The following is a 16,151-nucleotide window of genomic DNA, read 5'->3' as shown; positions in this document are numbered from 1 at the left end:
TTACTTTTGACCATTTTAACGTTAAAGTTAAACAATTTGACTTTTTATACCCATTTTACCCTCCCCAAAACTATGTCGTTTTGTGTCCTAAAACTACAATACTTACCCAGCCCAAAACGACATCGTTTTAGACATTAATTTTCTTTTTAAAATTAAAAAAAAAAAAAAAAAAAAGGAAACCACCCCCAAGGGGTTGGGGTGGTTTCGGCCACCCCCAAATGCACCCGATCCCCCCCCCCCCCTCTTTTTTTTTTTTTTGCCTTTTGGGGGTGGTCCGACCACCCCCATGGCCAAGGGAGTGGTCTGGCCACCGCAGATCGGCTAGGAGGTGGCTCAGCCACCCCCAATTTCGTTTTTTTTTTTTTTTTTTAATATTATGCTCAAAACGACGTCGTTTTGGGTTGGGTGGTGATGTAGTTTTGAAGCCCAAAACGGTGTAGTTTTGGAATCCAAAAAGACATAATTTTGGTTGAGAGTAAAATGGGTATAAAAAGTTAAAAGGGTCCAAAGTGAGAGAAAATCAAAGTTCAGGGGGCCTAAATGAGAGTTTTGGAAATTAAGGAGGGTTTGTCAAAACGGCTGAAAGTTCAAGGGGGCTTTTTAAAGTTTTCCCCCAAAAAAAAAAAAAAAAAATTGTAGGGTTTAAATGGTTGAAATTTCTCTCTTTTTAATTTACATTAATGGAATGAATTCATGTTATATTAGGTGAAATAATTTTGATCCTTTTAATTTTACAATTCAAGCAAATATTAAATATGAGGAAAACATTGAATATTAGAGATTGTTTAAACTTGACTATATTAGAAAAAATTTAGATATAAATTCTATGATTTAAATCGTATTTTCTATTATGATCGGCCTCATTTAACTATAAATAGGTCTAAAATTGTGTACAATTATATGGACAGAAATTTCCTCCAAACCGGTTTAGAGGAAATATCATTAAATCCATATAAAATGGTGCCAAGTGTCTAAGCATTTAATATGCACATTAAATATTAAAGGTCATTAATAGCAATTTACTAGTTAAGGTTAACCTTTTATTTTTTTTGTTAAAAGTTAGACTAACCTTTTGTTTTTTCACCAAGGTAAGAACTAACGTTAAAAAGTGAGGACCTAACGTGGATTAAACCAAAAAAAAAGGGGGGGGGGGGGGGGGGGGGAAGGGGGGGTTGTGGTGGTTAGAACTAACATTTAAAAGAAGAAGGGCTACTGGCTTAAAAAGAAGAAAAAAAAAAAAAAAAAAAAATCTAAACAAGGTTAGAAAATTTTAGTAAATCTAAACAAGGTGAAGTTGATTAGTCATATCAGAAGCATGCCTTTTTCTCTCTGTTTCTCAAGTTCTCTACATATGCGGCTGAAAGACTATTGCTTTAGGAGAAGAAGGCATATGTGATCGAAATTTTTTTAGCATATATGTGAAAATTGTTATCATATTAAGGTACTCTTCTTGGTATTTTAACAATTGAGTTTTCGTGTTTTTGATAATAATTTGATTAATTTTAATCTCTATTTAGTTATTCCATTAACAGAGAGTTATCTAACATTTTGAATTTTTTATTTAAACTATTCATTTATCCCATTAACAATGAGTTATCTAACGTCGTTGTATTTTTTATTTAAACTATTCATTTATCCAATTAAGAGAGAGTTATCTAAGGTTGTTGTATTTTTTTTTTACACTTCGATTTTTCTTGTTTTTTCATCACTTTTATTTTTAATGGATGTTTATATGTGATTTTTTTTTTCTAAGCCAACGTTAGCTCTTCTTCTTCTAAACGTTAGTTCTAACCCTTTCTTTTTTTCTTTTTTTATTTTTGGTTTTTTATCTAATCCGACGTTAGGTCTTCACTTTTTAATTAACCTTGGTGAAAAAAGAAAACGTTAGTCTAATGTTGAACTAAAAGAAAGAAAGAAAAAAAAAGTTAACTTTAGTTAATAAGCTGCTATTAATAACCTTTAATATTTAATGTGCATGTTAAATGCTTAGACACTTAGCACCATTTTTTATGGGTTGAAGGATATTTCCTCCAGACCGGTTTGGAGGAAATTTCTGTCCCAATTATATTACCAACGAAATATACAACCCAATTCTATATTTATTTTCTTTAATTTATATCTACGGACTCATTTATTGTTACGATGGTGTGAACTTGTGCCCCCAACAAATGAAATATAATATAATCGTATAAACTCGGCTCGACTCGTATAACTTTATTTTATTATTTTTTATAGTATTATTTTAGTTTCGTAATTAGAACATCATTGGTAAAGATCTTAGAACTCTCTCGAATCTAATAGATATAGCTTAAGTTATTATTATTGTGAGTCTTTATATATATATGTGTGTGTATAATTGTATATATGTGTAAATATATGTGTGCATGCATAATAAATTTATATACATACATATAAATTTGAGATTGACCTATTTAATATTCAAGTTAATTTATTTAATTAACTCAAATGATAAATCCTTAACAATAATAACTCAAATAACTTGTTACAATTACAATTATTAATATTATTAATATGAAATGATAAATTCTAAAAAGATGATATATCTATAAAGTTACTGGGGATTTTAATTTGTTTTATGTATAACGACCGTCATTTACAAAACTAAACTATTCAGACAACTATATAAAGTATAATAGAGTAGCCAAATTTCAAATTTTACTTATATTTGTAAAGGAAAATAATAAATATAAATTTTTTTGACAAAAAAGAAGTATGAATTTATCATTTTCATCGATTATTTGCTATATAGGCATGTAGCAGATGTTTTGCTTAATAAGGCAACTAATTAAGTTAGTACAACAAAAATATATTATTAGATGAGAAAAAGGATGTAATTTAATATGTTCACCCACCTTAATGAGTCACCATACTATTATATATATTTTATCCAAAAGAATACAACCTAAATACATAAATCCTTTCTTTCATCGTTATCCATAGGCTTCTATACAATTAGGTACTGCTTAATTAGGATATGGTCATTGGAGACTAAAGACTATGTCCTATATATAATATTTAGAATATTTTATTATTAGTAATTTTTTTTAAATCTTAATTATTGTTTTTTTTTTTAAATAAATATTATATTATATTATAATTGATAATTTTTCACAAAATTCTAAGTATTTAATTGGAGGACACTCGTCACCCTCCTAGTCTAAATACGACGTCGTCGGACTCCATTTATTCAAGCAGTGACTGTACTAATCGAACAGCTCTGACGAAAGCTTACGAGGAAAGGAAAGGCGTTGGGCTTTAGGCACACGAACGCATCCGAGTCAAGACTCGGTGGCCTCTCTCCTCTCCGACTCAGTTCCGTGTTCTCCGACGGAGATCGAAGCGCTGTTTCTGAATTACAATCGCTTCTGCTGCTTCGATCTGATCCCGTGAGTCACAAATCCCTCTTCACCTTTCCAATTGCTTTCGTTTCTCCTGATGAAAGATCACTAAGCTTTATATGATTTTTGTATGTGTTGTGTGTTATGGGGTTGATTGCTGAATTTTGTTTAGTGGGTAATGCGTGGAATGTGATTTTAGGGTTAGGGTTTTTGGTTGATCTCGAATTTTGTAACTGTTGTTGGATTTTGTTTTTTGTTTGCTCTGCTTGTTGTATTAGAGAGTGTAAGTGAATTTGTAGGACTAATAGGATCTTCTTTCTAAAAATTTTAATTCTGTAGGATTCTTTTCTTTATGTATCCCATGTGACTTGGACATTGCTTATTAGACTATACATGAACATGCGCCCCCAAAGTTTTTTATTTCAAATGCCCCCATTAGAGGAATAATGCTAGATTTGATACTGTCCGTTGTGTAAATGACTCCCATATTTCAGAACGGCCCATTTGTTTGATGAATCAGCAGGGCAGTGCTAACTGGATGTTGGACATGAACTACATATGTTACTGAATTAGACAGATAGAAGCTTCTGAGATTTATTTTGTAAAATTGTCGTTAAGAAATCCTCAACAGTCATTGCGCAACATCAGCTTTTTTCTTTTGTATTTTGAGCTTTTGAAGGATAAAACGAAAGCATTTCATTGGTTATGACAGTTATGATTAATAGACAATTAAGAGGGACAGCACCTTGTTGGTTTTGTATATATGCTGTGAAATTTTCTTCCATAGACGTTTGAAGGCTTCTTGTTTAAACAATTGTTTCAATTCTCTATACATCTGCTAGTCATTTGTGTGGATTATACAACTAGGGTTTCTAAATTTGTTACTGTATTTTATAGCACTTGTTAGTATTCTGATCACATTTAACTTCTTTTCTGTTGCATGCATCATCTACCTTATATTGCATTGATTTGTGGTTTTGGATTTTGCACACATGAAGGCTATTTTGTTAGGTGCTTGAAATATTTCAGGGGGGCTGCAACACATTAACTTTTATACTCTGGGGAAGCTCTCATAAACTTCTACAGCCATGAGTTTTGTTTTTCGGGGAACAAGAGCAGATATAGAAAGTGGATTTCCAGGGTTTATACCTGAGCGGCGTGCAATGGTACGTCTCTTGTAATTTACCCATTGGACTGAGTTTACTGGTGTACCCTGGATGTTTGTCTCGTGTTTGTTTAGTTTCCATTCTCAGTTCTAGGTTTTGATGTTGATTCTGCTCTCTATCAGCGTGTTCATGCAGCACGTCCTGTTAATTCCAATTCGCTCGCTTTTCTTGTCACAGGTACTTAGAGTTGATTATGTTAATTTTTGTATCTTGGATTTATTTTGTTAATAGATATGTAATTCCAAAAAATGAATTTTCTCACCAACGTATTACTTGTTAATGTGTCAGTTCTCTTGCTATTCATGATACTAAACTCACACCAGATGTCGCCTAATTTTCTGGTATGTTCTTTTACTGATTTTGTACAAGGGGGAATTTTGTCTTTACAGTAAACAAGTATGAAAATTAGTGATTTAATTGGTCCTTTTGTGAGCAGCTCTGGCTAGTGCTTGGTGTCTTCTTGATGGCTACAACACTAAGGATGTATGCAACTTGTCAGCAACTTCAAGCTCAGGCCCAAGCTCATGCTGCGGCAGCCAGTGGCCTTCTTGGTCATACTGAATTGCGGTTGCACATGCCCCCATCCATAGCACTTGCAACAAGAGGACGTTTACAGGGCCTCAGACTTCAGCTTGCACTCCTTGATAGGGAATTTGATGATCTAGGTGCAGTAGTTATGATTCAATTGTAAATATGATATTATTGTCTATGTGTTCTAAAGCTTGAGATTGAATAGATTATCATTATAGCTTGACAACCAAACCTATAACAACTCATTTAGTTCTTTATTCCTTTTCCCTATATTCTTGGCTCTTAATTTTTTTTGAGTAATTTTGGTACTTTAATTTCAGATTATGAAACTTTGAGAGCACTAGATGCTGATAATGTTCCCTCAGTTCCTTCTATGAGTGAGGAAGAGATAAATGCCCTTCCTGTGCACAAATACAAGATTGTGGGCACTCAAAAGTATGTTCTCCTGGCTGAATTTGATGTTTGGAGTTGGGCTTTGGATGAATGCATTGATTGTAGTTGATTATTATCTGGGTTTATGATCCCTTTATTTTCAAGGTTTTGTTGAAATCCTTGAACGGATTAAGATATGTTAATAATTTGATGAGAAATTTGTTTTGTTTACAGTGGTGGCCAATTGATGCAACAGGCCTCATCTTCGGCATCTTCTGAGGTAGTAGCTGTATTTTGGTCCTTTGTTTTTTTGCTCTCTCTCTCTCTCTCTCTCTCTCTCTCTCTCTATATATATATATATACTGCTTGCTCGCAGACTTGTGTCTATTAAAAAAAATATTCCGAGCCAAAAGTTTTGTGCTTCATATATATGTTTTTGAATATGCATGTGCACATTTTTGTTTCCTTTTGATCCCTTCTCTTTTGTGTGGTATATGCATTGAGTTCAAAGCATATGGGACTGTCTGCAAGTCTGCAAGTTGCATTCTTTATGGGACCCCTTTTCTTCTTGGTAAATCAAATAATTTGTCATGTGCAAAATGTTTGTAGCCTGAAATATTCAGACATTTTTTGGAGAAAATTATGTCTGGTTTGGCTTTTATCCCCTAAACGTCCCCAAATTCATAGGGAAGATGTTTACACTTTTGAATTATATTTTTTATAGGTAATTGTGATGGTCAAATGGGGAGGGTCCATATAGTTTTAACGTAATAGAAGGAAAAATGCAAGTATTGTTAAGTTTTTCATGTTGGAGACTGGTTGTTTTTAGAAATCAATTTATCAATATAATCTGTTCATGTAACATACGGGCTCTTTGCTTGTTTATATTTTAAATGTTATTTAAATATACCACTTCTTTTTCCCTGTCATTGAATCTTGCTCTCCGCCCCAGATTTGTTTTTTTTTCTTATAACATTCTAGAGAGTGACATCAGTTTACCTTTTTCTTTAGCAGAAGCAAGATAATGCCAATGCTGTTGGGAGCACAAAGGGCCCAGAAGATGAATTGACATGCAGTGTTTGCTTGGAGCAAGTTAATGCTGGAGAACTCATCCGTAGCTTGCCATGCTTACATCAGGTTCCTCGTCCTCTTGCTCTAACAGTAGTTTCTTAGCAGAATTTATGCAAAATACTCATCTCTGTCAAGAGTTAAGAGTGGGGTATACACCTCTCTTGCATCTCATATTTTCTGTTACTTTTGACTGTCATACCACATTGTCCTTTACATTGATAATTGATATACCCTTCATCTATGACATAAGGTTCGATACGATCTTTCCATAAATCTTTCCATACATTCTTTGAGTACGAGTCATCAGAAGCTCCATATATATATATATATATATATATATATATATATTCTGCATGGTTCAATTTATTTACTCGAGTTTCTTAGATTGGTCTGGATATGGATCTGATTTATGGAAGTCTAGTGATCTTTATACATTTTCCCAGATTTTATTAGCCTCATATTCGATTAAGTATTAACTTTAGTTGGTTATTTTGAATGTCCTAATTTCAGTTCTAACTAAAGTATTTTATCATCTTGCAGTTCCATGCTAACTGCATCGATCCCTGGCTGCGACAACAGGGAACATGCCCTGTTTGTAAATATAGAGCAGGATCTGGATGGCAGGAAAATGGACAAGGTGGTTTGGATGCTTCTTACATGGTTTGATTATTAGCACGGTCCTAGATATGGATGCATGATGCTATTGGATACATTCTTACCTATAGGAATTTACATATGGATCAAATGGATCGGATCAAAGTGGAAGATCCATGTTGTAACTTATGGCCCTCATTGATGTAATTATCTGACATAGGCACTATAGAATACTATGTCATCACTCACACAACATGTTGTAATTGTATTCCTGGAAGATCCCATTGGATTACCTGACCATTGTGAATTCATTTAGGTTTTTTTTTTTTTTTTTTTTTTTTTCAATTCAATCGTAGGGAGGTGGTCAAACGTGGGAAGCCTTTCAATTACCTTTCTGTTTTAATCAGGACCAGATTTAATTTCGATCATAAGATATAGTGATATGGTGGGGATTTGCATTAATCTCGTATTATTGCACCATCAACAATAGTTTAATATGTTTTTCTTTTGTAGGGGGATTAATTTGATATTATTAGTAATCAATTCTAACAAGATGCAAAATTGTTGAGCAAAAATATTACGGGACCTGGAGATGCTTCATGTAAAGGCATCAGAAAAGATCATGGTTGCTACCTGCCACTACATGCAACCAACTAGAATTTAGCCAAGAATCAGACAACTAGCTTTCTCTTCATATCTGTGTGATTGATCATGAAATTGAGTTTTGCTGCCCCTGTGAATGGTTCATACACACCAACAGGATTTCCAAACTAATATATGGTCTGAACACCCAACTCAAACGGAATGAAATGAGTTTAATATCTCTATTCAGTTATCACATATGTTTGTTTGTAAACGAAATATGTAATATGCCCCTATTTTCCTTTGCCCTTCCCCTTTCCTTGACCTTTCTTGGATTCTAACTTGGCTTGAATACGGGCGGCAGCAGCAGCTTTAGCATCTTCTCTTTTCTTCTTCTCTTCTTCTTTGACTGCGGCAGCAAGCTCCCTCTGCCTTTTCAGCTCTCTGATTTGAGGTTTCACATGCAACATAAATCATCAAATGTTTCTCAAAATAGGAGGATCTCAAAGGGGAAAAAATGATAACAAAATGACTTGGGCTCATATTTCCAGAGAAAAATACATGTAAACGGTAAAGATCTAACTTACTCCAGCCTAGCCCTCTCCTCTGACACGCTACCCAAACTCGAGCCCTTCCGTGGCCTGCAAGCCACTAATTCCACCTCAAAGATAAGGGTCGCACTGCATGAGATACAAATAATGGTCCTTGCATTAATATTGCAGAAATTGGAGACAAATGAGTTATTTGCAACAAACTAAAGGCAATTAACCAGGCAAATGCAACACTAGTCAAACCAACCGTAAACAAACTAGGACAACACTAGCACATTGCTATTATGCTATATAAGGATTGGTCTTTGTAGAATCCTAACCATCCAGACTCATTTTTCAATGTTTTGTCTTCTGTAAATTCAACCATTAAATCAACAAATTTGTTGAGTGATTATAAGCATTTGTTCAAGGAAATAGGTCCTGGCAAAGACCCATTCCCATCCCCTGGTAGGACTACCCTCATGCTAACAGTTCTTTAATTGTGTTTCTAAACGACTTTATAAGATAAGAAGTGAAACAACATTACTTTGGCGGGATATCTGGTGGAGAACCAGCACTGCCATAGGCGTATTCTGGGTTGCAAGTGATTTTTGCAACTTCCCCAACCTGGTAAAATCAAACACAGCATGAAATAAAAACTTCGACTGAATGCTTGTCAGAATTCCATCAAGAGACGCATATTTTGACCTTCATGGTTTTCAATGCAACGTCCCAAGCCTTAATTACAGCGCCCTTTCCAAGCTCAAAAGAGAACACAGTATTATCTTCACGTGTAGTATCGAAAACTTCACCATTCTCAGCAAGAACACCTTCATAATGAACTGCTCAACACAAAACAAGTATAATTTGATGATTAGAGATTATAATGAGCCGATAAACACTTTTATCCATTAGTAGTTTGGAGTGTTTCATCACTGTACCAATAAAGAGTAAAATAGTAAATGTTGGTAACAAGTGCATACCATCAACAAGAGGAAGGTCATCCGTTGGAGCAATGGCATCAGCTTTGGCTTGCCTTACAATTGTCTTGATGACACCTCCATCCCCAGTTAAATCAATCGTATCACCCATGGCTCCAAACTGTCAATGGCCTGGTCAGCAGCATGAGCAAGATCAAGACATAGGAAAAACTGAATACTGCTCAGACTTTAAACCTTTACAGATAGAGCATTGCTTAAGCAAACTAGTGAGAAATGAAAAAATGTTCTCAATTTAAAATTTCAAGTTCGAATACAACAAAATTGAGCTACCATGTGAATGAGGCTATTGCTTTCCCTTAACTCTTCGTATTCAGTCCAAGTACCATTACTATTCTTGTAGTTGTCAATATATTCATTTGAAAAAATAAAAATAAAAATAAAAAATTGACCCTCCTTCTCAATGGATTGAACAAGGGGGTGGAGGGGAAAACAATTAAGAAGCTCAAGAACGACACAGATTCATTAAACATTTTATGAAGCAAATCCCCCAATAGGAGAAAAAAAAAATCCCAAAAAAATTGAGATAAGATTCCCAAAAATTACTCAAATTGACTAGAAATCAACAAATTCACATCCTGCTCGCACCAAATATGTGGTTTCCAGCCCATCAAAAGCACAAGGGTTCTTCAATTTCTTTCAAGAATCAAAATTCTCCAAGATCCAGTATTAAAAGAAATAAAGATAAAGAAAACAATTACAGCTACATCAAACTTCTGAACGTCCAGTCAAAAGAACAAGTAGCTGGATATAAAGTACTGAAACTATTGAATACTAATAAAATTTCACTACCTCCATCACTATATTGCTTTTGACCAAATTATCCACTATTCAAAAAAATTAAATTACTGAAAAAAACTTACATTTACACAAAAATTGAATATGTGGAATCAAAAACTAACATGAAAAAAAATATATAAATAAATAAAATTATGATAATCTAGGGTTTGAGAAAGAGAGCGCAACGGTTGGGGTACTCACCCGTTTCGAAGCGAGGGAGAAGCTGCCGAAACGAAAAGGAAAGTTCGGGCTGTCGGATCGAATAAGTAACGATGAATCGTGACGAATTGCGGAGAGATTCGGAGGCCATATGCGTCTTGATGAACTTCACGCAAATGAGCAAAGCCGGCAGCTTTGTACGCGGAAATTGGAATTACGGATGAATAGTCCACGCGCATGACTAGCACGTGAGAAGTGTTATTGACATGGCAGGCTAACCGCCCTAACTAATAATCGCTAACAACTAACTATTTTGAATTTGGTTATAAAAAATTGTTAACAACCTGTTGAAATTGTATGCAGTAGGGTATTACCAATTTACCGTAGAAACGATGTTTTTATTTTTTATTTTTTTCTTTTAAAACAAAGTTAGCAGTTAATAGTTGATTTTACTAACTATCTAGGCAGTTGCAGTTAACAATTTTAGCCAATAGTCGTTAATCTCTATAATCGCTAACCGTAACTACGTTTTCACCCTTAGTTGTTATTATTATTATTATTATTTATCTTTTTATATGTATATTCAAGCAAAAGTTGAGTTATGAAATAATTTATTGAAAAATCTTACCCAATTGTTTGAGCAAATATAAAATACAAAAAAAAAAAAAAGATGAGAATGAGCCGTATTAATCTAGCGGACATAGTTAAAGGGGAAGGAAAATGGGAATACTTTCAGAAGAATGACTTTGAACTTTAAAGTATTTTGAAATTATTTCTTTGAAGTTAAAAATTTTCAAGTTTTTTGTATTGGCCCCCTTCCATTATGATTTTTTTGTTAAATTTTGTCAAAAATTTTAAAATGCCCATATTTTTTTTATAATGAATAAAAAATTGCACAAATTTAAGCATGAGTCAATATTTAACAAAATTTGCAAAAATACTTGCACATGAATCTTATTTTACAAAAAATTATATCATATTAAAGTATTTTTTCAAATAAAAAAAAAAATTCATAGGCAACAGAATCGTATGTTAAATTACCAATTATCCAAAAAGTTTAAACTTATAAAAAAGGTAAATTTAATCACTTAATCATTAGTTTAACACTCTTCCTCACGTGTGAACTCATAAAATATTTTATTTAAATGGAGGTGATTTGACGGAATTAAGGTTCGATCCTAAAATTTTTGGCTCTGATATTATGTTAAATTATTAATTATCTTAAAAACTTAAACTTATAAGAAGAGGTAAATTTAATCACTTAATAATTAGTTTGTCTCTGTAATTGATTATTGTTCTTTTTCCTCATCATCTTCATAAAGTAAATATTAATTAATTTTCAAAGGGTGAGGGCCAAAAATTTAAAGAATCCCTAGTTCAATTGTATTATACGTGATTTTTTTTTTTTTTTTTTTTGTTTCAAAAGTTTTGTCTGAAGTGCCCTACTTCAATGAGAGTATATATATCTTTGACTGCTTTTGTCTGCCCTACTTTCTAGCCCAAGGAAAAGTGTTAGGTCAAAATGATTCATTAAAAGTCCTTGATTCCACGATTTTTTGAGGTACAGGATCCTCACAAATGAAACCGGAGGACGTTCCTTTCGGATTTTATTTAAATATATTTAATGTCGTTAAATAATATTATATACACCATTAAATATAATAATATCAAATTATCAACGCAAAAATGAAAAGAATTCTTATCCTTGAAGCATTACCTTTTCATTCATGAATTGGGAGTGATCATTATTGGAAAAGCGGTATTCGCAATTTTTACTGGCCTGAACTCAAAGACAATCCTAATAAGCAAATTGATTATCATACGAACTTGCTCATAAGCGTTAACGGAGCTAAGTTGAATTTATACGAGTTTATTGTGTCTAATATTTGAGTAAGAATTTATGTTGAACTCGTTTAATAATTGAATCGTACTCGAAACTTTGCCTTTTCATTGATGAATTGTGAATCATTATTGCAAATTTGCCTTTTCATTGATGAATTGTGAATCATTATTGCAAATTTTCCCTGAGGCTTGAGATTAGGGTGTTGTGCATTGAAGTCAAGAAAAGCAACTCTGGTCTTCTATGAATAGTGTTGGTCAAAAGCTTGTGATGTTATTATATATTCTCGCAAAAATGGCGTGCTACTAAAAGCAATCTTAATTACCAATATAGATTTGATCTTCCATCATTCATGCCCACAACAACTTTATAAGCAAGGGAATCCTAATAATTATTCTATTTTTTAATCACCAAAGGTAAATTCAAGCTAGTGGATGCGAAAATGCATGACAGTATTCATTAAAAGCGTTATCAAGGTATTATAATTTTGGAAAATTTTTACTTTTGACTCTTGAATTACTCTCGTTTTTTTTGACATGTGCTCTAAATTTTAAAACCTTTCAATTTGAACCCCTGACCTTTTTAATTGCAGTCAATTTAAACTTCTCAATCTAATTTTAAATGTTAAAAGTTAGACAATGACGTTTATACTCATGACTTTTTTATAAATGTACCCTTAATTTTAAATTAAAAAATTAAAAAATATATTATTAAAAAAATCCAAAGGTGACCAACGGTTGGGCCACCCTGTGACCAATTTTTTTTCAATTTTTTTTAAATAAAAGAAAATTGAAGGGTAATTTTGTCTCTTTTTTTTTTATGGGTTTTAAAGGCAAAAATTGACGAAGATGTTCAAATTAATTGCAATTGAAAGTTTAAAGATTTAAATTGAGAAGTTTTAAAGTTTGAAAAAGCATGTCAAAATGGGTAGTAATTACGGGCTTCAAAGTGAAGTTTTTCCTATAATTTTTATTATAAGTCTCTTATATATTGACATAACATGTAGTAATTTAATATAATATTAAAGTAAAAACTATGAATTCGAATAATATCTCCGTTATTTTACCTTCTATTTAACATTTTCCTAGGTGGTGAGAAAAACACGGGGGCAGCAAACCCCACTACAGTAATACGTTGGCAATGCAATCCAAGTGCAATGTATGAATGTTGAATGTGGTCCAACTTCCAAACTCCCCAAAAAGGCAGCACGTCACATTCAGTTTTAGACACCATCTTAAATGTTATGTGAGGGTGTTCCCAAAGGGTCAAAACACCATGTCCTTGGAGAAGAGGAATATTAGGGTCCTACCATTAATAATGGCCCAAACTTGGTTTAATCAAATAGGTGGAGAAGCTAAGGGCAGTGACACTGTATCTCAACGCTCTCTACGGGCCCCTACAATAATACCATGTGCCTAAAATGGTCCATGAGTTGTACTTCATTTATCTGATTTATTTCATTCCAATTATGGGTTTCACATTATTTATTTTACACTAAATTTTGGAGTAATGTTATGTACAATACTTTTATTTTATTTTATTTTTATTTATTAAGTTGATGTGGTAGTGTTATTATTTTAATATTTAAAAAATAAATAATTAAAGATTGATATAAAGATTGATAGACACTGTCACATTAATCTAATAAAATAAAAGTGTAATATGTAATATTATTCTAAATGTTATTATGAGAATGAACTGATATGTAAACCGAGTAAATATGACTTTCCTTTTTTTAAAAAAAAAAAATTATAAAGTGCATTTTTGTTATAATATTGTAATGCCAATAATAAATTGGGAAGAAATTTTTTTTAAAAATAGTAGTTAGAAGAGGGGTAAATATAGTTTTGTAAAAATTGACAAATAGGGTAAAATTTAAAATTTAAATGGATTAAAATATATTTCAACCATTTGTTTTTATTATCCTTTGTAGTTTTGTCTTCTACTACCAGTATTGTTTCGGGGCAAGAACCATGGCCACAAGACGGTTTTACTCGTAGGGACGTTTTAGGGCCTTTGAGGAATCTTCTTTAGGTTTAGAGTTAGGTTAGGGTTAGGGCTAGGGCCCATAAATATTGGTATTTACCAAAAGAAAAAGATGGTGTGGGCCCACCCATTATATCGATATGTAAAGTTCTAAGAATCTTGTGGGTGTTTTTTTTGACCCTTTGTATGCCTATGCCTATATGAAACTAGTGCCATCGATAGGCTCTTAGGAATAGAATCATTTCTATTTGAAAAATGATGAAAATTACTTCTCACTCCATCTTTTATTCTCTCTCTCTCTCTCTCTCTCTCTCTATATATATATATATATATAGTTAATAGGTCAATTAATCATTGAATTTGCAAAATAGATAAAAAATGATGTGTAACATAACTCTTTCTATTTAAATAAAGGAAAAAATGTAAAATTAGTTCTTGTATGTTTTATCTGATTTGCAATTAACTCCATCTGGTACCAGAATGAACTTAAAGATCTTTATGATATGCCAAAAAAATAATTTAGTCTTGAGAGTCAAATTTCGTTAACTGACTTAACAGATTCTGATAGCGTGAAACATTATAACTATTAAAATTGTGATATTTGTTTGATTTAAGTCAGTGTTACGCTAACGAAATCTATTAAATTAGTTAATAAAATTTGACTGTAAAGACTAAATTGTTTTTTTTTTACATATCTCGTAGACCTTTGAGTTTATTTTAATACCATATGAAACTAATTGTAAATCGAGTAAACTACAAGGACTACTTTTGTATTTTTTCCCTTAAATAAAAATCATTGTATAGTGAGATTTAATTTTATTGCATGTATGATCTTAGGTCAGTTATAATTTTTGAAGAAAGTCCACATAACTCCCTTAAACTACCACTCAATTGACAATGTTCTACTGAGCAAATATGGATGGAAGATATACCCAAATATATTTATTATATTGTTTTATTAGAGCAATCTGCTCTGGCTGTTTAGAGCTTTATGCTCTTGGCTATTTACTAGTTTGAGGAATGAAGTCATTATTTTTTCAAAAAAAAAAAAAAAAAAAAAAAAGGCTTGATAATTGAGGGAAAAACTTAGTTTTCCATTCTCTTGCTCGGCCAAGTAAGAAAATAGGTTTAGAAGGGCGATATCATTTTGAATGAAAATTGTAGTACGCCAAACATTTTTTTTAAAATTGTAATACCCAAATAATTCTCCAGACATTAAAGAGTTTCTCATAGCAAAACGATAAGTTTATTTTATCTAAATGGAAACTGTTTAGATTCGTTATCGTATCTAGCTATGCTTTTTTGATTGAGAGAAAAGAGAAAGAATATTTGAAAATGAAGCATATTGTGCAGCATGCAAGTGACACGCCAATATCCATCAAGATTTTCTAATCATCGAACTAATAGTGGGCTAGGATACGTGGGGTGACTATGTTTCCACTTTTTTTTTTTTCTTCTCAAATCTGTTGTATTTATGCAATCTTTCTCATTGAAAAAATGTCATATATGCAATCATTTTGCCCTTTTTCTTTTTCGTTTCCTGGGGGGTCCCTTTTCCTTTGGCACGCCAAGCTAAATCCAATGATTAATAATCAAATCTCAACTCTCTAAATAGAGACTGATGTTTGTTTCATTGACTATAAAAGTGCATGAAAAGAAGAAAATATATAATGGAAAGCAAAGTTCATCCCTTGACCTGAAAATAATAGGAACACCCCCCGATTGAAAGTGAGAAGAAAAAAGAACAGACAAAAGCATGCAAAGGAAATCCCATCGAATCAATTCCCTCATCCCCTTATCAAATTTGAAGTGATAGCTAGACCAGATTTGAAGCGATAGTTATCCTAGCTTTTGGGTTAAGAGGATAAGCTTTGCTTTGGGGTTTTCTACCCTCGAGGAATAAGAGTTACTTATTTATTAGTTTGAGTTTATTTGGCGCAGATATACTGTTTAATTTAAAAATTAATCATAGATTAACGAATTTTGTTTGAGTCTAAAATGTAATACGTCATCTTTGACGCTTATAATCTCGTAGCTTTGGCTATGGTTGCTCTATGTTATTTGAACTTTATGCTTATTTATTAATGAATGAATGAGACTGAACTGATTCCTTTAAAAAAAAAAAAAATTATATATATTTTATATAAAATAAAGTGCATATAATTTACACATTTTTCATTTAT

General features: G+C 32.4%; 2 protein-coding genes across 5 annotated transcripts; one reads left to right on the top strand and one right to left on the bottom strand.

Moving 5' to 3' along the window:
* Nucleotides 1-3,208: 3,208 nt before the first annotated feature.
* On the top strand, nt 3,209-7,385 carry SDIR1 (RING/U-box superfamily protein). 4 transcript variants are annotated; one of them, XM_059600691.2, is made up of 9 exons: nt 3,209-3,407; nt 4,389-4,525; nt 4,648-4,702; nt 4,814-4,866; nt 4,962-5,190; nt 5,377-5,491; nt 5,663-5,708; nt 6,440-6,565; nt 7,040-7,385. In XM_059600691.2, exons 2-9 carry the CDS (start codon nt 4,448-4,450, stop codon nt 7,163-7,165), a joined length of 828 nt encoding a protein of 275 aa, XP_059456674.1. In that variant the 5' UTR covers nt 3,209-3,407; nt 4,389-4,447; the 3' UTR covers nt 7,166-7,385. The 4 variants fall into 4 exon arrangements, with proteins under 4 accessions (XP_059456674.1, XP_059456675.1, XP_059456676.1 ...); XM_059600692.2 differs by having other exon boundaries at nt 4,371-4,525; XM_059600693.2 differs by having other exon boundaries at nt 4,358-4,525; nt 6,443-6,565.
* A 379-nt stretch (nt 7,386-7,764) lies between these two features.
* LOC132186685 (FKBP-like peptidyl-prolyl cis-trans isomerase family protein) lies at nt 7,765-10,334 on the bottom strand. Its single transcript, XM_059600694.2, has 6 exons — nt 10,185-10,334; nt 9,189-9,317; nt 8,914-9,047; nt 8,753-8,832; nt 8,263-8,355; nt 7,765-8,119 (listed from the first exon to the last, which is right to left on the bottom strand). The coding sequence occupies exons 2-6, from the start codon at nt 9,295-9,297 to the stop codon at nt 7,969-7,971; spliced, it is 567 nt and encodes a 188-aa protein (XP_059456677.2). The 5' UTR covers nt 9,298-9,317; nt 10,185-10,334; the 3' UTR covers nt 7,765-7,968.
* Between the last annotated feature and the right edge of the window lie 5,817 nt (nt 10,335-16,151).

The sequence above is a fragment of the Corylus avellana genome, chromosome 6, assembly GCF_965113065.1.
Source record: "Corylus avellana chromosome 6, dhCorAvel1.hap1.2, whole genome shotgun sequence".
Lineage (NCBI taxonomy): Eukaryota > Viridiplantae > Streptophyta > Magnoliopsida > Fagales > Betulaceae > Corylus > Corylus avellana.
The sequence above is the reverse complement of the archived record's forward strand: the minus strand, read 5'-3'. Positions and strand labels throughout refer to the sequence as shown.